Here is a 22,693-nt window from a genome sequence, read left to right on the forward strand (position 1 = left end):
CTTAAAGTGAGGTGCAGTTGACAAAAGGGGAAACAGTTTCTCAGAATGACGGAAGCAAAGGACAGCAAAAGTGTGCTAGAATTTACAATGGCCCCTCTTGGAACAAGTTACCGGGAAGGATAGTTCCGTCAATCTCCCTGAGAATGTTTCTCTGTGTATGGATCTGAGTCTTTGCTGGCTGCCATTGACATCCCAGGCTAACGTGGCTCTACTTCTGGGACTATTCTCCAAGTTGTCCGACTCAGTGACCTTCACGCTCTGACGACAACTATGTTTACTTGGACGTTATGCTAATTTCATTTTTCATAAACATTATACAACCCTTGGCTTTTATATACTTTGGGCTGTAGGTACCAAATGTTTATTGACTTTTAACTAAAGATATTTAACCTTTCTGTTTGTTGTGGCCGTTTTATAACTTCTTGATTAAGTTTAAGGAGAGTGGAAAGTTAGAATGACTATGTATTTAATTGCGGGACATTTTATAATTCTATATAATGTAAAAATCAAAAACAGTATAAAATTATATGATCCTGAGGAAAGGGCATAAGGGAAAAGTGAAGTCTTTCTTCATTTTCTAATGGACACACGTGTATTGTCTGAATTTATTATAATAAATGTAAATATTAATTCAGAAAAAAAGGAGAATTTTAGGAAACAGAGGAGTGTTTAAGAAGATTGAACAAAGATAAAATGGGTGAAGTTACAAAAGATAAATACAGGGAAATCATGCCAGTGATTTTAATGGAGATTCTGGAAATAAATCCTTCACAAAACGAAGGGCGATTGTGCTATAAATGTAGGAAGAATGTAAGAGAGAAGCACTGAAATGTCTCAGAGATGAACAGCAGAGCCAGCAGCTGCTTTGTTTCCTTCAATGTGGGTAGAGGAGAGAAATGCAAAGTCTTAAAGAGGTGACTTTTCTGTACAGTAAATGGTGACAGACGGCTGTAGTCAAGCCGTACCTGTACTCGAGTTATTGTCAAAGACAATGACTTCTTCAATTCAACACTTTTTTGCTTGTCTTGCTCATCTCTTGCTCCTGCCTTCCACAGCAGCACACATGTCCACACTGCCCTCACTCTTCAGGAATCACCCCAGGAAGATCCTAAGTACGACCATCACTGAAACATTTGCTCGTGTCCAACACATACCAAGGCATGAACCAGTAAGAATTTAGTGAATGATTATTGAACAAAGTAAAAACAACACTACTTACACAAAAGATGTCCTAAACAGGTGCTGGAGAGATGGCTCAGTGATAATCAGCACTGGAGCCTCCAATAAGGTACCCAGACTCAAATTACCTGTACCCACTAGAGGCTCACAGCTCTTTGTAACTCCTGTTTCAGGGGATTTGATACCTGATTCTGGGCTCCATAGCGACCAGCCATGTACACGATGACAGTTATACATGCAGACAAAACACCCATACATATAAAGTAATCATCATAATCATCATCATCTTCGTCGTCATAGGTAAGAAAGTAGTCTAAATATCATCACTTTTAGGCAAGAGGTAAAAAGTTAGATATCTAAAGATATACTTATCAGTTCAAATGGGAAGGAGGCATCTAAAAAAGAATGAAACTCTAAGGTAGTTCAAAGAAAAGCACACGCTGACCTGGAGAGTGAGAGCCCAGGAAGATTTCCTGTCCTTTGCTGAGTTTTATGAGAAGAAAAAGGTGTGTCAAAGTAGTAGAGACATACATTTGCAATATAAGTAAGACGGTGTTTGTATAGTGAGGTATAAGAAATTGCAAATAAGGAAGTAGAGTCTTGACATATTTCTCCTCCTAGGTAGAAATAGTGTGCAATGTATGATTTATATGATTGCACATAATTATCAATTCTGCTTCTATGTGTGTGTTCATTTCTGTTTACTGGGAATATTTGTGTGCATATTTAACATACTGCATAACTGTAACCTGGTGCCTTCTACCGTCTCTCTACTCATATATCAAATTCTTGATAGTTGTACGTATTCCCCTAAGCAAGTAAATAAATATCCAGCTGAACAGTGAATTTAATTGAAATGTTTAATTGCTAAATTAAAGCACTTTTTTGCTCAGTGTTAAAGATTTTTAAATGATTAGTTATATAGATCATTTTTTCTAACTGTTCACATTGTTAATTTTAACTCTTTGTATGACTTTGTTAGCAGAATCTCCTAAACTATTTACATCAGAAGAACAAACAGGATGCCATGACAGTGAGAAGAAGCCACAGTTGGTATGTGAATATAAAAAATTCTTTTATATTGTTTTCTTTGATAAAAAAGTGACCACAATCCACGTCCAGTTATATTGTAGGCATATGTAAAAAAAATCACTAAATGGTAATTTAATATGTAATTTAGCATCTTGAAAGCTATTTCCCAGTAAGCCATCTTTTAACCATCAGCAGTGACTAAGCTCATCCTTATTCTTAGCAGCTATCCACATTGTTTCATTCCTTCTTTTTGTCCAATCCCATAACCTCATTTCTTATTTACAGGGTAGATTAAATTTGATTAACCACTAAAATGTCTAACTTATTAACAAGTATGTGTATTTATCATCCCTGGACATGATTATTAGGAAATCTGTAGTTCCCATTCCATCAAAAATTTGAGATTTCTCATCAGACATTGTTGCCCCCAAATAAACTTTTACTTGGTTGTCTTTAATACATCTTGTGAGACAATAGAGTCATACATAGATCCCCTTAGTGGGATTAGAATGAAGTTTTCCTGAGTCTAGTCTTCATTGATTTTTTCCAAATAATAACGTGCTATTGGAACACAGAAACTGCTGCTTGATTCCTTCATGTGAAAGTTTGGTTGCTATGATTTTGATACATTTCCATTTATCGAGTAGAGGAGATTAGGATATTGTGTTATATAATTCAAGAGCAAAAAAAAAATAGGTGTAGAATTCTGTGATTGCTTCACATAAAAATCAGAAATGATGTCATCACATCACATTTGCTGAGATTTCTCTTTAGCCGGGGATGAGAGTGAGATTTGAAATCTAAATTCAGTGAAGGTCATTTGCATGTGCATCTTTTGTGTATCCAAGTATTTGAAAGTGCGTTCTGGGGATTTGAACTCTGCTCCTCATGCTTGCATGGTATGTACTTTTGCCCACTTAGACATCTTTGTTTCATTCCACATTTCTTCTTTCAACACAAAAAAATGTTTCTGTACTTAGAATTCTAAATATGTAATTCTGGCTTATAACAATTGGAGTACGAGAATGTATTGAAATACATATTTTTGAATATGCTCAGAGTTTTTTGAGGACAGTAGATAAGAATCATAAAATTAATTTGTTATGCAAGTGTGCATACTGATTCTGTTCTGTTTATAAACACGTTGCCTCGTGTCTTCAGTGCTCATTTAAAACATGATAGCTTTTTTACTTATTCTTTGTGGATTTCATAAATATATACAATGTATTTTGATCACCCCGCATCTCCCTCTGGCTCCTCTGTATCATGTAACTCTCTCAGCTTCATGTGCGATTGTTGATGCTGCTGTCATTCGATAAAGCTGTAAGTTCAATTATTGCTGCCCACATACACATGGGGATGGGATCATTTGACAGTCATGGGAATTTTTGTAGTCAGAAATATGATGAAGGTAAGATTGATTTGGAGAGCATATATGAGGATTTCCTTTGAATTTTGGTTATCTTTCAATATTTTAAAAGTGTTATTGCTTTTGAAAGAGTAAATAATGTTTTTGGGGGGAGTTGGAAATAACTAGGAAAAATTTAATTCACAATGATGCTAAATTCAACAGCATATCCTAGAGCGATTTCAGCCAAAGTGGAGTGTTCGGGTATGTGTGGAGACAAAAGAAGGAGAGAACACAGAAGCCATGGACATGACTTGTAAGAGCTGTATTTCTAAAATTCTCCTCACTGCTAGCAACTGCCTGTGGAATGTGTGCATAATGCCTTGTTTACATTGAGAGAATCGCTGAGAGAACCTCAGTATTATTTCGAACATCTAGGTTTTTAAGCGAGGGCTATTTAGGAGAAAAGAGTGAGATATGGAGAAACAAAGCAAAGAGATTGAGGTCGGAGTACACAGTGGAGCGTACGGAAACAAGGTGCCAAGGGAAGGAAAGACTGTCTATAACGGAGGCAGGAAGGGGAGAATGAAAATTAGTAGGATTTGAGTTTTGTGCATGGTGATAGATATGGATCTATTTTCATTCTTCTACAGGTTGACATCCAGTTTTGCCAGCACAATTTGTTGAAGATGCTCTTTTTTCCATTGTATACTTTTAGCTCCTTTATCGAAAATCAGGTGTTCATAGGTTTGTGGGTTAATGTCAGGGTCTTCTATTCGATTCCATTGGTCGACTTCTCTGTTTTTATGCCAATACCAAGCTGTTTTCAATACTGTAGCTCTGTCGTAGAGTTTGAAGTCAGGGATGGTAATGCCTCCAGACGCTCCTTTGTTGTATGAGACAATGGGGATGTTCTATTGGGAACTCACCAAGACCAGCTGGCCTGGGTCTGGAAAAGCGTGGGATAAAACCGGACTCTCTGAACATAGCGGACAATGAGGACTACTGAGAACTCAAGAACAATGGCAATGGGTTTCTGATCCTGCTGCACGCACTGGCTTAGTGGGAGCCTAGGCAGTTTGGATGCTCAACTTACTAGACCTGGATGGAGGTGGGGGTTCCTTGGACTTCCCACAGGACAGGGAACCCTGATTGCTTTTCGGGCTGAAGGGGGGGACTTAATTGGGGGAAGGGGAGGAAAATGGGAGGCGGTGGCAGGGAAGAGACAGAAATCTTTAATAAATAAATAAATTAAAAAAAATGCCCAAGATCAAAAAAAAAAAAAAAGAAAATTAGTAGGATTGCATCATGTCTGAAAGGCAAAGCAAAATACCTCAGGACTCCTTGTCCTCCTCAATGTGACCATGAAAATGGGACTCCTTTAACCCAGGGCTGTGGACGGTATGAAACAAGCTTTAGTCATTGTCAGGATTGTTAGATTCTCAGTAAAGATGCTAGATAATTCACATTATGTGGAGCCCATGCAATTATGGAAAAAATTAGCTACATATGATAAATTTATTTATATTTTCTAGTAAATGTTATCCTGCTTTCAAATGTAGAAATTTAATAACTTCAAAATGATTTTGAAAAATTGGCTTATATTTTACTGGGACAATTGTGCATTAGAGGCAAAAACATAGGCGTTATGTTATAGCTTAGTTTATAGACCTTCTACAACATGTTTACTAAAAGTTTTCTATAAATTGAAGGAGATAAATGCGTTGATAATATTTCCCAAATACATGCAAAAATGGAACATTTTATACTTTAGTATTCTACAAGTAAACATCCAAGGTGATTACTTTGAACAATTTTTTTGAAGACCAATAATTTATCCATTCTATTGAACATTTATGACTCATTTTGCTTCCTAAATTACAATAATGTGGAAAAACCATAAAATTCCTTACTATTATGACCAATTTCCTTCCAATTAATTTTGAACACCACATTGGTATCTGTCTTTTCTTCTTAGTAACATTCATTTTTTTCCCACTGGTTTCAATTCTGTTTCTGTCCACATCAGACAGAATAAGCAATGGGGAAACAAATTGAATCCCACTCTTAAGGGAAGTAGTCCCAGTGATAACTCTACCAATGATTTTCTACTTTAATTTAGCATGAAATTCTAATTGACTTTGTCATGTCAATATATAGCTACTTACATGTCTCTCACTTTTCAGGCTCTTCTGATGAACATACTGAATTGAAGGTAATAATGTTTCCATTTTATTGTGTGTAGTTAGCTCCCCAATATAAGACATACACAAACATTATTAAATATCTCCCTTCCAGTCCATGCAGGCTACCACTGAAAAGCAGGATTCTGTACCAACCGAAGATCCAACAATGGAGCAAGAAATATCACCAATGGCAGGTAAATTTAGAAATAAGAATTTCTCACATGTGTTTTATGGGCATTTGACATTATCAGTCTTTGAATCCAAATTTCTTAGCTCTTCAAATCTGATGAAAGCATTTTATGTAAATAATTCAAATATTTTGACCTTCATTGTTCCATCACAAGCTGCTTGTGAGTATAAGACAGAATTTCTGTAATCATCAGCTGTAATACAAGTGTTTCAACTCTTGTGCACTAATATATCCATAGTCCTATATTGGAAACATAGTATTTCTTAGGTTTTAGTGGAATTTAACTTTTTTATTACAATTTTTTGTTTTACATACCAACCACAGTTTCCCATCCTTCCTCTCCCCCCATTCCCCTTTCCCACCTCCTTTCTAGCCCCCCATCCACTCCTCAGAAAAGGCAAGGCCTTCCCATGGGAGTCAACAAAGCATGGTGTATCAAGTTGATGCAGGGGGAGGAGCTTGGTATTGTCTCAACTTGATATGCCATGCTTTGTTGACTCCTAGGGAAGTTTAACTTTTAAAATCCACTTTTAAAAACAATTAATGATGTTTCCTCAAACATTAGTTACATATGTTTACAGTCATTTACTTGGTAAACTGGGGCAAACATTTCTCATGCATAGGAATTTTGAGTGATCCTGAATTACACACAAAGAAGCCATGTTTTAAAAAGACTGGTGTGCTTTTTAATTTAGGCTGGAAACACTGTGTGCCGGGCAAACTTTATGTAATTTCTATACTACAAACTTCAGTTACTGCCAGTAGCAAATCTAAACTTAGATAGTCATACAGTGTATTTATTGTTTCTCCTTTTCCATGCTTGTCTGCTTTTCTTCTGATTTCCTTGTGATTAGAGTTCTCTATTCACCTGCTTGTTTATTTACCTGTTTCTCCCAGTGCCACCTTCCATGACCATCTTATTCTCTGACAGTGAACTAAACTCTGTTCCATGATAATATTGTCTTGGTGCGCCTGTTATATGCAATATGCAGACACCTCTGAGAAATCTTCCAAGTATTTTACCCACATATGTGCACATACAGAAGAAAACATCAAAGTGTACGCATTCAATGTCCATACAATTTTTTCATATCTCATATGATAATGCTAATACCAGTATCTAGGGAGGTCAATTTATATTTCCACTCTTTCAGTGAAATGTTTTCTGGATTAATCTTTAGTAACTTTATACTCAGGGAGACTATGGAAACATACTCCATTCAGGACTGCTTTCCTTTTAGTACTTTTTTCATCGAACCGTTCCTCACCAATTTTTCATCATGCCCCCTATTATTTTTTCTTTCACATTTATAGTAACCCACCTCAATTGAAAAATGAATGGTAACAACCCTAATTTATTTCTAATCATTTTAAGGTTCTACACACAATTTGTATATCTGACTCCTCCTCAGTCTTCCATTTTAAGTCATTCAACTTTACTAATTAGTTATCATACAAATTAGTGACTATCATTTCAGTAGTTTAACATATGTGTACTTTATTTTCATCCCCCACCATCCTCTCTTTTTCCTCTTTCTTTTTTGCCTCTTTCCTTCTCTCTCTCTCTCTCCCTCCCTCTTTTGTTTGCCTGTCTCCTTCTTAACCACATATAGCAAACCCCTCTAAGTTTTTGTCATACGCATCTCATTATCTCTCATCTTCTATTCTAACAATCCACTTATACAGAGTTTAAAAACAGACAAAGCAAATATAGTTACCTAGGAATTCATGGCTTCATGGATTCAGAGTCATACAGAAATTCAAACAAATAATAGTCAGAAATGTTAAAATTATGGTTACAGGAGAAGCAGAGGAAGAAGTCAGTGAGGAGACTCTTACAGATGAAGTCCACTGAATGGGAGTGTCCTGTTTCATAAGCTAGACAGTAGGTCAATTAGTGCTTATCGTATTGTAATTTAAATTATATTTGCATATAGTTTAGGGCATGTCTCAATAAAATGAAAATCAGAAAAGACAGACACAAAAGTCCCAACTGTGAGATATCAAAAGTACTTAACAACAAAGAAGAACCTAAATTTAAATATCAAGATAGCAATTTGTAGTGAACATCTTGATAACTATGTGTATTTTATCAGTCAGAGAATGTCAAATTGAAAATTAAGCTTAATTGGAGGTTTTAATTGAGAAAGTAAAATTTTGATTCCTTGTATAATTATTTTTAGTATATTTATTGATATATTAAATTGAATTAAAATACAGCTATATTACTTCATCGTGTTCCTTTCCTCCCTCTCACTCATCCAGCCTCTTCAATGTCCCCTTCTACTCTTTTGCAAATGAATGTTCTCTTTTTTGCTATTACTTTTACACATGTATATGCACAAATATAGAGCATATAAATGGGACCTACTGAGTCTGTTTTTGTTTTATACCTCACTAAATATTTCACCATTTAGTATAAGGACTCACACTATATAAACAATTTTTATTCTTTAAGTGCATATATTTATGTTTTGTTAGAACCAGACTCATCAGCGAAATCAAAGGAGATGCAAAGAAGTCCTGGCTATGACAACAGTCAGTCAACTGTATGTACATATTCAATTTTACTTTTTATATTAATATTTTAGTAAATAACTCATCATAGGCTAAATGGATTAATATTTTAGAGCTTAAAGATTTTCTGTATAATTAGTAGTTTGTAACAGAAATTTAATTTTAAAAATATTTAACAAGAAAAAATTTGACTAGTTGTAAAAAATTGAACTTAGAATCTACAGTGTCTTGTGGATAGTTAAACATTATTCTGGGATGTGTTCAATAGGTTTCGGTATTATTTTTTAGTTTCCTGTGCTATATTATGTAATTCTTTGATTGTGCCTCTTTGTTAAAACGACTGAGTCATTGGGATTTTTCTAGATACTTAATGCTATAGACAAGTAAGTGAAATTAATATATTTAAGTACATGTTTTAGGTGCCCTCAAATTATGGGATATAAATAATAGTTATGCATTCTAAAGTTACCAACTACTGTTGTTACTAATTTCTATTCCTTCATTCCAGTCAGTTTATGTAGTCATCCAGTGAAATTAAAAATAAACTGGATCCAGAGAGCACACATGATTTTCTCTCTTCAGTTTGGTTTTAAGTTTGCAATACATACATCTCTTATTTTCCAGAATGCATTCTCGTAAGGTAGAACATTTGGCTTTTAGCTACAAAGTAATTAGGAAGCACTCATGCAAATCTCTGCTGTCATTCATCTTCAGGATTTAGCTAAACATCTTCAACTAAAGGGCATTGACCATTTCTCCATGACTGTGGGTCAAAGAAGCAAGGATATTGTAAGTGAAGAAGAGGAAGGTAAGAAGTATCTGCCATGTATCAATCATTCAGAAGAGGGCTTACCACAGACGAGAGGAGTGATGCTCTCGCATGTTTATAGAATAGCGTGCTGGAGCGTGTGGGGAATGTTCTCCTCGTGAAGTTTCAGTGACATTTTCAGTTCAGAGTGACATGACAGGAAGTCAAGTATGACTCCATTTTAAGTATGTTCAAAGAAGAAGCATGGAAAGCAAGAGAGGTAGGGTATAGTGTGTCAACAGGAGGAAAGTTGACGGATGTCCAGCTCTGTCCCACCCCCAACTCGTCCAACCGGATCCCTCATGTTCTGTGAAACAATTTTGATACAGAACTGCCGAGTATTGGATAAGTGTGAAGTTATATGAAGAGGGTGTCACAGGTTGAATTAAATTGTATTGCAGAGCTGAATTTTTGTTTATTATAGATGGCAATAAATTTGTGTTCAGCCATACATATTAAATTGATGACTTTTTCTCTATGTATGTGTATATATATATATATATATATATAAATATAAATATATATATATATATATAAACTATGATTTTTTTTTGTCAACAGAACCAGATTTAGAAGCGGCATCAGGGGATGAACAAAACAAATGTTACAGCAGTGAGAGCAATCAATCATTGGTATGTAGATTTTCAAATCTGAATAACTCCTTCAATACTGTTGTCTCTTTCTTTTAAATATTATATCATAAAACAAGTGGACTTATTTTGCAAGCTTAAGAAAATAGTAATTATTATTAACATTTTATCCACTCTTTAGAAGACAGCAGAATGAATCTGTTACAATTGGACCTAATGCAAATTATTAGTATAGATGTGTTACACCATGACCAAATATACTGTCTTTGTTAGGGTTTCTATTGCTGTAAAGAGACACCATGACCATGAAAACTCTTAAATAAAAGGAAAAAAAAATTAATTGGGGTTGCTTACATTTTCAGAGGTGAAGTCCATTGTCATCATAGTGCAGCGTGGTGACATGCAGGCACATGTGGTGCTGGAGAAGGAGCTGAGAGTCCTCATTTTGACCCTCAGCCATCAGAAAGTGGTCAGAGATACTGAGAGCAACTTGAACATAGCAAAATTAGAGCCCACACCCACAGTGACTTCTTCTAATAAGGCCACACCTCCTAATGATGTTACTCCCTATGAGCCCATGGGAGCCAATTACTTTTGAGCAGCTACATTTAGTTAGAATTAACATGTAATTATTTTCCTTTTGTATTGTTGTTAATAGTCTTCTGTTGTTGTTTTGAGACAGGGTTTCCCTGTGTAGCCTTGGGTGTTCTGGAACTTGCTCTAAGCTGGTCTTGAACTCAGAGGTCTGCCTGCCTCTGCCTCCTGAATGCATGGATTAAAGGCATTGACAGCACTGCAGAGCAGTGGTAACTACAGCATTTGCCAACACTAGTTATTGTACTTTTTATATGCCAAGTTCTGGTAAACTTGCTCATATTCTTTTTTCTTTTCTTTTTTCTTTCTTTCTTTCTTTCTTTCTTTCTTTCTTCCTCTTCCTCCTCTTCCTCCTCCTCCTCCTTCTTTTTTTTTGCCAAGTTTAACCTAAAAGTTTGAGTCTAAAGTCTACAAGTTTTGGAAAACCAACTCCTATAATTTTGTGAGCATCTTTATTTCATTTCTTGACATTTTACTTTCGAAATGAAAAAACTGATCAAAAATAAAATGGGGGGATGATATCTTAGTAGAGAACAGGAAAATTCATTTGTTACTGATGCTCCAAACTGTGAAGTTTCTAAATATGGTTTTAACAAAAATTCTAATAAGTAAGGAAGTAAAATTCACTTGTGTCTTCTTGTTGCAGGTTGAAAAAACAAAGATGTGTGCAAGCAATGGAATAGACATAGCAAAATACCCCTGTGAAGCTGCTGTTTTTACCTCTCCTGCTGCTGCTGCTGGTGGTGGTGGTGGTGCTGCTGCTGCTGGTGGTGGTGGTGGTGCTGCTGCTGCTGGTGGTGGTGGTGGTGGTGCTGCTGCTGGTGGTGGTGGTGGTATTGCTGCTGCTGGTGAGGCTGCTGCAGCTGCTGCTGCTGGTGATGCTGCTGCTGTTAGTGGTGGTGATGCTGCTGCTGCTGCTGGTGGTGGCACTGCTTCAGCTGCTGCTGGTGGTGATGCTGCTGCTGCTGCTGGTGGTAGTGGTGATACTGCTGCAGCTGCTGCTGGTGATGCTGCTGCTGCTGTTAGTGGTGGTGATGCTGCTGCTGCTGCTGCTGGTGATACTGCTGCAGCTGCTGCTGGTGGTGATGCTGCTGCTGCTGCTGATGGTGATACTGCTGCTGCTGCTGCTGCTGGTGGTGGTACTGATGCTGTTGCTGGTGGTGGTGGTACTGATGCTGCTGCTGGTGGTGGTGGTACTGATGATGCTGCTGCTGGTGGTGGTACTGATGCTGCTGCTGCTGGTGGTGGTGGTACTGCTGCTGCTGCTGGTGGTATTGCTGATTCTACTATGGATAAACTAGTTCTACAGAGAAAATCTGGAGAAATCAATGACCAGAGATTTCTTATTAAGGAGAATGCAAAACATGATGGGTAAGAGCATAATATTTAGTAGTAGATAATTGCTACTGTCCTATAAAAATTCTGTTTAGGATAATTTTCATGTGATAAATTTTATGCTTTTTCTAGAGCATAAAATTTTATTGTTAAAGATTTTATTCAAAAGGTAATAATCAGTGTTGTTGTGATGGCTAGTTTTGTGTGCCAACTTGATACAAGCTAGAATCATCAGTTGAGGAAATTCCTCCTTGAGATCCAGCTGTGAGTCATTTTCTCAGTTAGTGATCAATGTGGGAGGGTCCAGCCCATGGTGAATGGTGCCATCGCTAAGCTGCTGGTCCTGTGTGCTATGAGAAGGTGGGCTGAGCAAGCATGGGGAGCAAACCAGTAAGCAGCTTCCCTTTCATGGCCTCTGTATCAGCTCCTGCCTCCTGGATTCTGCCCTGTTTAGTAACCTGTCCCGTCTTCACCCGATGATGAACAGCAATGTGGAAATGTAAGCTTAATAAACTCTTTCCTCTCTGTTTTGCTTTTTGGTCATAGTTTATTTTATCCCAGCAACAGAAACTCTAAATAAGACAGTTGTCAAATTAGAAGAAAAAGAGAAATCTCACAGATTTTACAATTTTTTTGTAAATAAAATTGGTAAAGAAGTCTTGAGTAATTTCATAGTATGTATAAAAACTTGTTGACTGTATGGTGCAGGTGATACGTGAATGAGTGTGCTTCATTCAGTAAAACTTTATTTTATACATGTTAAACCAGAACTCAGTGGTACCGTGATTGAAGCTTGTCTTATTTAGATTCTATTGCTATAATGAAACACCATGACCAAAAGCAACTTTAGGAGGAAAGGTTTTTTTTTTTCATATAGTTCCATGTAACAGTTCATCATCGAAAACAGTGAGGATAGGAACTCAAGCAGGGCAGGAACCTGGAGGCAGGGGCTGATGCAGAAGCCACAGAGGGGAACTACTTAGTGTTTTGCTCCTTCTGGCTTGCTCAGTCTGCTTTCTTACAAAACCCAGGACCACCAGCCTAGGGCTGATACCATCCACAGTGATCTGGGACCTTCCCTGAGAACCACCAATCTAGAAAATGCCCCAGAGTTGCCTAAAGGTACCCCAGGAAAGGCATTTTCTGACTCTTTTTAAATTATTATTATTAAAAATTTCCACCTCCTCCCCTCCTCCCATTTCCCTCCCCCATTCCCTCACTTTCCCTCCCCCTCCCTCTCTAGTCCAAAGAGCACTCAGGGTTCCCTGCCATGTGTGAAGGTCAAGGTCCTCCCCCCTCCATCCAGGTCTAGGAAGGCGAGCATCCAAACAGGCTAGGCTCCCACAAAGCCCGTACATGCTTAGTTGATCCTGAAAATCTACTTCTAAACATTGTTGTTGAACTGTTTCCTTTAAGTAAGGAATCAAGCAATATTTTTCACATAGATTTTAGTATTTATAAAAGTTTAATTTAAAAAAGAATTAATATTGTTTATTGCCATCTATCAAAATGCAGATAACATTATGCTCATCTTATGCAGACTTAATAAATAGGTTAGATCAAACTGATAGATATAAAAATAGTTTTATTTTACATGCTTATCATTTTCTTAAAAGTTATTTTTGTGTGTTTTTTTTTTTTAGGCCCCAAAAGAAAACATCTAAGGGAAAACACAAGGTACTGTGAAAAGAATCTAAAGTACTTCTTTATTCACTGTGTTACATAAAAGGCAGTGAAATCTAATGAAACTCTGAGTTAAAATACATCATAAAACATAAAGTGAAAAAGTATAAAAAGCCCCAGACCCATACACATCAGTAATCTCAACACTTAAAAATCAAGGGAGGGGGGATTCGTGAGTGTGGGTCCAGGTGAATATATTATGAGTCCCAGACCTGTGTGGGACACAGATGAAGACCCTGTCTCAAAATATAAAGCAAATGAAAGATAAAGTGTAGCATGAATCTAATTGTTCTTAATAACAAAAACCCGGAGCTAGTTATTAGGGCGTGAAAGCGGAGAGATCAGAGAAAGCGAGCAATCAGCCACTAGAAAGTTCTTTTTACCTCCACCAAATCCTCAGACCAAAGGGGTGATTCTATGTCTAGGAGTCCCCAGACTGAATGCTGTCTCTGTGAAACCCTCAGAATACATGCTCAGAATGAATCCTCAGACTGCATCCCATCGCCTGTCTCCTCCCAGCCAGTCACTCCTGTCTCCACCTCCCTCGTGCTGGGATTAAAGGTGTGTGGCTATCAAGAGCTGGGAGTAAACTTTCAAGTACTTAGAAACCACCTGGCTCTGTTTCTCTTTGAAACTGGATCTATCTAGTGTAACCCAGGGTGGCTCGAACTCACAGCAATCCAACTGCCTTTGTCTCGGGATTACAGGTGTATACCACCACTGCCTGGCCTCTATAGCTAACTAGTGGCTTAGCTCTGCCCTCTGATCTTCAGGCAAGCTTTATTTGTTAGATTACATATAAAATATCACTACAGTAAAGAGAACATGGAATATTTTTGTCTAAAACCACCGGTTTTGAAAGAAAGTATATTTACGAAAAAGTAGCTATTGAGAAAAGTATCCATTTTATTTTTAAATTCTAGAGGGTAACCAAGAACAGTGACTTTGGCTGTAATATTTGGGGTTCTATGGGGCCTCATGGGCCAACAATTCCAAAAGAAGAAACCTATTCTTGCCACTGGGCTTTGAAGTTGTTAGTTTCTGGTGTCTAGAAGGGGTTGTTTCCTTGTGATCGGGTAGCTCTATTTTAATTCTATGTACAGAAATGTCTACAGTAGGAGGTTTCCATATACCTTTTTTGAAAGGTCTTTAGTATTATTTATCCCTACCCAAGTCCCCTCCTTTACGCTACCTGTTGCTCCCCACTTTAACCCTTTCTGTTTAATTATCCCCTGTAAACACTTTTCACCTATGCCTTCCAGCTCTTTTCCTTTAAAAGCACCTGGCTATGGCCCTTCAGAATTTCCCTGAGTTCTTTGGGTATTATGAATTAAACACACATACTTGAAATTCAAAGCTAAGACCCACAGATAAGCGAGAAAATCTGGCATCTCTCTTTTTGGGTCTTGGTTACTTCACTCAGAATGATTACCTCCTATTGTGATTGAAGCAGCAATAACACAAATGAGCAAGTATCTTTAGGGTAGGATGAGGAGCCTTTGTGTATACTGCAGAGAGTTATGTGGTTGGATCTTATAGTGAATCTATTTTTAGCTCCTTGGGAAGCTTCCACGCTGATATACATAGTTGTTGCACCAGTTTGTATTCCTACCAACAATGGACAAATGTTCCTCCCCACATCCATTTGTAGGCATTTGATTTGTTGACCTTAGCCATTCTGACTTGGGTTATCCTGAGGACACCACCTCCATGAGTCATAGAACATGACACCATCCAACTGGGACGGATGGAAGCTTCATCCCTAGTGGTTTACTTTCATAGAGATGAAAGATGCTAATCAAGCTACTGCAGGAGAAATGAAATCGCCCACCTGACTTAACTGTGAATCCTGTGAGCTACAGTAATGACTGACCCGGCAAGCTATGCCCACTGGTGCAATAGTGGCTCTAACATCATAGAAGCAAAGAGCTACTTAGTGATTGTATTTAAAGTTTACTTCATGAGATGAAGCCCATTCCAGTATAATTACCAGTCTGAGAACTTATGTCTAGCTGGGTCACTGGGTCATAGGCTCTAGGGACGAATCTATTACTAGTATGCTTCTAAATGGACACACTACTAAACTGACTTCTTAAAACTCACTGTTATGCTCACAGATCGTTGTACCTCTTGACCTTCATCTAAGATGCTTCTGTTTGCAATAGACATCAATTAATACAGAGACCCAAATCAGGCTATTGTGCAATGAATAAGAGATTGCAGAATGCTCAACCCTGCAGAGAATACACGTACCTCAATCCCATTCCCAGTGCTCCACAATCATTGCAGAACAGGGGCAGAAAAGGTGTCAGAGCCAGAGGTGGTTGATGGCTACAAGCAAACATTACTTTCTAAACCCAAAGGGCAACTTTACACATGAGCTCACAGTGGTGGTAGCAGCATGTATAAGACCTGTGTAAGCCCGAGCCAGACCAAATCCCAACATGGAGAGGGGAATTTGGTACACAATCCCACTGTTAGCTGTGAAGCTGCTGGCAAGTGTTAGTTGCTGGGAGAGACGGTTTCCTTTAAGAGGGTAGCCCCTGGTTGAGGAGGCATCACATATAAGATTATTTGGGCAGTATAAATTGATCTTGAAGGGTTAAAAAAACAAGGATTCAAAGTTGGGTGGGTAAGGAAGGAGACTGGGTCTGAGAAGGATTGGGGGAGAGGGTAAATATGATCAAAACACATCATATGAAACCCTTATGGAACTAATAAAATGTATTGATTTAAAAAATTTCTCTTCTGGGGATTCTTTAGCTTTATTTATATAAAATTAGTAGTCACTACCTTTATACATTATGTGGTATGAATATCAATGACATTTTTATAATAGTATTTATCGTTTAGGTAACAAAAGAAGTAAGAGCTATGGTCGATGTAACTCAGGCATCTGAACCAGTTTCAGAAGATGGTGAGTTATTTAAACACAAAAATATTTGGGAGTTAATTTTATTAGAGTATGTACGTAAATCAACAGTCTGGTCACACTTACTTTTTAGAGTTTTCAGTATTCTAGGGACTCTACATTCCTTGGTAATCTTTTCTTCTTCTTCTTCTTCTTCTTCTTCTTCTTCTTCTTCTTCTTCTTCTTCTTCTTCTTCTTCTTCTTCTTCTTCTTCTTCTTCTTCTTCTTCTTCTTCTTCTTCTTCTCCTCCTCCTCCTCCTCCTCCTCCTCCTCCTCCTTCCTCCTCCTTCCTCCTCCTCCCTCCTCCTCCTCCTCCTTCCTCCTCCTTCCTCCTCCTCCTCCTCCCTTCTCTCTCTCTCTCTCTCTCTCTCTCTCTCTCTCTCTCTCTCTCTCTCTCTCTCTCTCTCTCTCTCATATCCAGGTCCTGTGCATAGTACGCAAGTCGTCTATCATGGAGCTACATCTCTAACTTCCATGTGAACTTTATAATCAGTTTGCCAATTAATTCTGCTGGGAACTTGGAGATTTCAAACATTAATAATGGATCTTGGGACTCTTCAACAAAGTTTGCCTCTTCATTTACAAAATTGGATTTCATTTTGTTAGAAATATTTTTTAGGTTTTTTATATATAAATTTGCCATATTTATCTGCATTTCAGATATTTTAATAAAATTTCACAGTTTCCCTTCCTTCTCATACAAGGTATATTAAGAGAATATCATAGAGTGCTTTAGGGAGCTAGTGGGACTCTGAGTTAATGTGTATTGTTTGACATGGGCAGTGTTAAAGACCCAGTGACTCTGCCCCCTGGGAGTGGCCTAGTCTTCCCTGGGTGAGGCTCAGAGGGACAGCAAAGTCTCCCTCTGGTATGAATGTTGAGAGTGTGTGCAGGAAATGTCCACCATAGCCTTCTCTCTACTGGTGTTTACTCTCTGAGGGCCACTCCCTTACAGAGACTGCACCTACCAAGATTAGCCAAACCCACCTAATGTAGCTGCACACACTAACCCCATCTCCCTGTTTAACTGTCTGCAATAAACGCACTGAGCTACCCAAGTGCTGAGGCTTCTCCATTAGAAATCCCAGCTCACTCAATCCCAGCTTTTCTCTGTTTATGTATCTGTTATTTTTTGTTTTCACACCATCCATAGTCAGGGTTCTGGGACATAAGCTGAGGAAGAAATCCACAGAGTAGTAGTTAGAGAATATTGTAAATTCCTTTTATGTTTCTGTAGTCTTGGGAGACTCCAAGCTGCTTGATATCAGTTGATTGCTAGCTTACAACAGCACAGATCTCCAAGTTTTCTAACTTTTCACGTTATAGAAGTTAAGATATTCTCTCTTGGGTCTCTGAATGTGTATGTGTGTGTGTGTGTGTGTAGATGTATATGTAAATGTGTCTATATAGTTGAAAAAATTTCATACAATGTATTTTGATCACAGTTTCCCCCTTCTCATCTCCTCCAAGATGCTCCTTACCTCTCCACCCTTTCAACTTCATGTCTTCTTTAACAACAGGCAAATGAATGAAGATTTTAAAAATTTTAAAAAGAAAGAAAAAGCACAAGAAACACACACACACACATACACAAGCAAAACCCATAAAAACACTAAGTCTGAAACCGTAGCATATAAGCAAAAGACCAATAATGAAAAAAAAGTCCTAAAAGCTTTATGAGGGACACTATTGAGTCTTTGTAGAATGCTTGCTTTTTTTTCTATATTTTTTTCCTTTTTAACATTACTTTAATATTAATCCTTTAAAAAAAGTTTCTTAAAGTTGAAGTAAGGCTATTGATGTGAAACTTTAAAAACTACCTTCTTAATTTTTATTTATGTGTATATATGAGTTTCTGCCTTGTGCCCACAGAGGCCAGGAGAGAGTCTGATGCCCGGGAGTTGGAGTTACAGGCAGATGTCAGCCATAATATAGGTGCAGCGATCTGAAACTTGGGATTTGGGGTGTTTAGTAGGTTAAAGGGAAATCTTTTGCAGGGCGAATGGGTGTGGACACTCTCCTCGGTACTGTGTAGGCACCAGTCACAGCTTCCTTAAATGTTTTCAGATGCTTTCCTTTCAGCCTGGGTCGTTTGCTAACACGTGGTCATCCACACAGGGGTTCTCTGCCGAGCAGCGCTGTTCTGTGTTGGTGATGCTTTGTCCCTGCCCAGGGTCCGATCACGTTACTCCAATCTGCAGCGTTTTTGTTGCTGTTAGATGTGTTTACTGTATGTCCGTGCGTGTGCTCACGACACAGCACAATGAACAATGTGAAGGAATTGATCTCTGCTATGTCTGTCCCAGGGACTAAACTCAGGTTACCTACTTGGCAGCAAGAGCCCTCACCCGCCGAGCCATCTCTCTGACATTGATTTCGTGTTAGTTATCCTTGGGTTTGTCACCTAACCTCAGTAGCCCAGTAGATACTTTTTCAGTAAACCCAGAGTCTTTGGGCAGCTTTTCCCTCTCACTGAGCTACAACCTCAGTGCCGGAAGTTCTCTTTGGTTTCAGAGACAGCACTTCGCTGGCCTCAAACCTAGGATCCTTCTGCTTTCAATTCTTAAACACGATTATGCAATCTCACCTTGGCTGGCGTCTTCAATTCTTTCTGTGTTTTGGCTTAAAATCCCTCTTGCAGCAGGGAGCTGGGACTTTAGGAATCTATTGTTTTCATTACCTGAAGTCCATTGTCTTGAAAATTGCTTAAAGCATTTTATTTCATGTTTGTTTGTTTCATACACTAACTACTAACATCCTCCGCATTAGGTAGAAGCACACCGCAGTTTTCTCTGCACCTTTGGAGACGGTCTAGAATCCTTTGTACCATCTGCCTAGCGGCTTCAGGCACATTCATTATTTTCCTACGTCGCCATCTTTTCCTCTGAGATATCTTTTTGTTCCAGCTGCAGATAACCTTATGTGATCACAGAACTCTTGTGGTTTTTTAACCACAGGTCTCCAAATGGTCATTAATATGTTTTTTTTTCCTACTGAACTTTAAACTAAGAACATAGATCTAGTCTGTTCTTGTCACAGAATTTAGTTTAATGTAATTTTCTTCATTGGCGTCCAGTCTATATCTGTCCCAGAGCATAAATGAAAGGAGGTCAAAATGTACAGTTTTTTTTTACACAGATAAGACACTAATTGATGTATTTTATTTTGTCTCTTCTTTCCTTCATCCAGATTCTGGAGGATCATTAAAAATACAGGATTCACCCAATTCCTACAATGTATTATTAAATCTTAAAAAAGTCCATGAACTACTTAGGAAAAAAAATCAAAAAATAGAAAATAAAATTATTGCTCTACGGAAGGAGCTAACAGAAAGAAGAGAGGAGAAATCAAAGTTAGAGGATGAAATAGTGGAACAGGATGAAGAATTCTGGACACTGAGGTATGACACCCTACTTTGAGAACTCTATGTCAGAGATATGGAGAGAGAGTATTGTAACCACTGGTTTTCATCATAGATTTTTCACAGGAAAAAAATTCTGTGTCTTATGGATCAAGAAATTTTTGGGAATAATAAAAAATTGGTAATCATGGATATCACTGATAATGAAATATATCATCTTTAAAATACCAATTTTAATGTGTGCATGATAGATGTCATCTATATCGAAAGGTCACTATTTACCACATGATACTGTGTGGCGTTTTTATTGTATTGACATAGAAATAATTCAGCAAGTATATCATTTAGATAAGCAATTTTTTACAATCTTAATTATTTACTTTTAGTGAGTTCATTAATATAAAATCATATATTTAAAATATAGGAAATTTAAAAATGTCTTTGGTTAATAATAAAAATGGTCTTATTAATAGCCTGAAAACTTTTTCTTTAAAGAATACACTATTTTTTTTTCAAAACAGGCTTTCTCTGTGTTACAGTCCTAGCTGTCCTGAAACTAGCTAGTGTAGACCAGGCTGGTCTCGAACTCACAGAGATCCGCCTGCCTTTGCCTCCTGAGTGCTGGGATTAAAGGCGTGTGCCACCACCACCTGGCAAAGATTGCATTTTTTAATTGGTGTGCCGAAGATGAAACTGGGGTCCTTGTGCATGCTAAACCAGGACTGAAGGTCACACAAATATTGAGCTTATTCTACATCACCACACATCGAATAAAAAGTAAAATGGAAAACAATTACTGACTCTTCAGCATCACTTTCATATATAGATAAGAAAATAAATCTTTATTTTTCAAGACAGGCTCACATTGCATATCCCTAGTTGGCCCAGAGCACAGAAATCCACCTGCCTCTGCCTTCAGATCACTGGGATTAAAAACACAAGCTGTATAAGGTGAGTGCATGACCACTCCAAGGGACGGCTGAAGAGAAGGTTTTATTGTCGATAAGAGAGAGTATACCCAGAGGCATCTGGAAGAGGCCAGAACACAGAGAGAAAGTGGTACACAGCATGATCTGCATCTCTAGAGGAGGGCTGGAGAGGACAGTGAGAGAGGACCAGAGGAGAGGGGGTCAAGAGAAAGGGGGCAAAGAGAGAGAAGGAACCAAGAGAGAGGGGGAGAAGGTGGAAGAGGGGTCATTAGAGCTAGAGCACACCACCAAGATGACAGGATTATATGGGAAGCAGAAGGTGGGGGAAGAAAAGCTCATGAGCTGGAGGAGTTTAGGGTAGCAGGCAGGGTAAGAAGTGTTGAGAAGAGGAGCCTCAGGTATGGAATGAGCCTGGAGATCATCACATGTTTGGGTTTGCTCATAGGCACCATAGTTAACCATTTGCCCCAGGTTTCTATTGGACCGGACACACGCCAACATGCCTGTGTGGCTGCTCTCTATCATGAAGGAACATGATGTTTAATATTAGTTTAATTATTTGTTATTGTCTTGTTCCAAGTGGGACTCTGAAGTTTTTAATAAAAGATATAGCGATCAACAAAGTAAGGTAAAATCATTACAAAAACCCCAAGCAATCATAAAAAGCATAAGTGAGGTTAGATTTTTTAATCTAGTCTTTTTCTTTCACCTTAAAATTGTTTAGCTTATAATTACATTTCTCTATTTCCTTTCCTTTCTCTAAGCCCTCCCATATACCATTGCTTGTTCTCTTTCTACTTCATGGCCTCTTTTTATATTAACTGTTATTACATTTATATATACATAATTAATACATAATTTAACAATACATCATAATGATATACCTATATTATTAAATACCACCTGCTCACTCTATATAATGCTTAACCTAGTCTTAAGTTACAAAATTTGAAATATAAGGCTAGAAAGTAAAAGTATTTGACAATGTAACTTTATTGTTTTTGTCTTATATTTTTCATACAATTTATAATAATAATAATAATAATTAACCTATAAAGATCAGTGTGAACATTGCATTTTCTGACAAATTTAATTTCACGATAAGCATTTTAACCTCAGGTTTACTTTATGCAAAGAATTTAAGGAGACAAGAATTATTCATAAAAATATTAAGAAACATTTACATGAAAAACAAAAGCAGTTCAATGAAAAAGTTGCAATGGCAGAGCTTGAAAGACATCGGAGAACACGAGACATGGAACTGAGGAGTGCAAGAGCCATTTGGAAGGAGGTAAACCGGCCTCAAGTAAAGCATTCGCATCTTCTCTCAACTTTGCCCCTTTGGTGAACTAATGTGTTTGTTGTATTTAATGACAAGAATATGATCTATTAAATATCTTTTTCAGTTTACATTACCAGCCAAACTCTCATGGTCACATGCTTACAGAAACTCAAAACACCTGATGCATCAGTAGGCAAGATAATATCATCGCATATCTATCCTATTCATATGTTTTTCATTTATATCATTTTCGCTCTTATTTTAAAGATTATTACTTTTATTTTCAAGTTTATAATATAATCAGATAATCACTCCCTTCCCTTTTCTTTCTCCAACCTCTCCCATAGACTTTTCCCCACTGTCTTTCAAATTAATGGTTCCTTTTGCATTAATTGTTGTTTTACACACACACACACACACACACACACACACACACACACACACACACACAGTTGAAATTTTCTTTGGGCCATCAACCAGCTCCCAAATAAAGACATGAAAACTTACTAATTGTGAATGTTTGGCCTTAGCTTAGGCTTGTTCCGATAGCTCTTCTAACTTAGTTTAACTTGTTTCTAGTCATCTATGTTTTACCTTGGGGCCTTTTACTTTTTGTTTTATATGTCCCACTTTCATGCTCCCTCTGTGTCTGTCTGCTGGCCCCTGGTGTCTCCCTGTCATCTCCTTTTCCTACTCTCTTGAACCTATACCTCCTCCCTGGCTATCAGCCATTCAACTTTTTATCAGA

The 22,693-nt window shown here is 37.7% G+C and overlaps 1 protein-coding gene across 1 annotated transcript in view; it reads left to right on the forward strand.

Moving 5' to 3' along the window:
* Positions 1 to 22,693, forward strand: part of Potea (POTE ankyrin domain family member A) — a 98,815-nt gene that overhangs the window by 65,018 nt on the left and 11,104 nt on the right. The window contains 12 exon segments of the mRNA XM_075984643.1: positions 2,165 to 2,232; positions 3,785 to 3,875; positions 5,746 to 5,774; positions 5,858 to 5,939; positions 8,417 to 8,484; positions 9,167 to 9,260; positions 9,822 to 9,892; positions 11,460 to 11,815; positions 13,423 to 13,456; positions 16,316 to 16,379; positions 19,563 to 19,773; positions 21,783 to 21,954. Of these exon segments, the coding sequence (XP_075840758.1) occupies positions 2,165 to 2,232; positions 3,785 to 3,875; positions 5,746 to 5,774; positions 5,858 to 5,939; positions 8,417 to 8,484; positions 9,167 to 9,260; positions 9,822 to 9,892; positions 11,460 to 11,815; positions 13,423 to 13,456; positions 16,316 to 16,379; positions 19,563 to 19,773; positions 21,783 to 21,954 (1,340 nt within the window).

The sequence above is a fragment of the Microtus pennsylvanicus genome, chromosome 9 (assembly GCF_037038515.1).
Source record: "Microtus pennsylvanicus isolate mMicPen1 chromosome 9, mMicPen1.hap1, whole genome shotgun sequence".
Lineage (NCBI taxonomy): Eukaryota > Metazoa > Chordata > Mammalia > Rodentia > Cricetidae > Microtus > Microtus pennsylvanicus.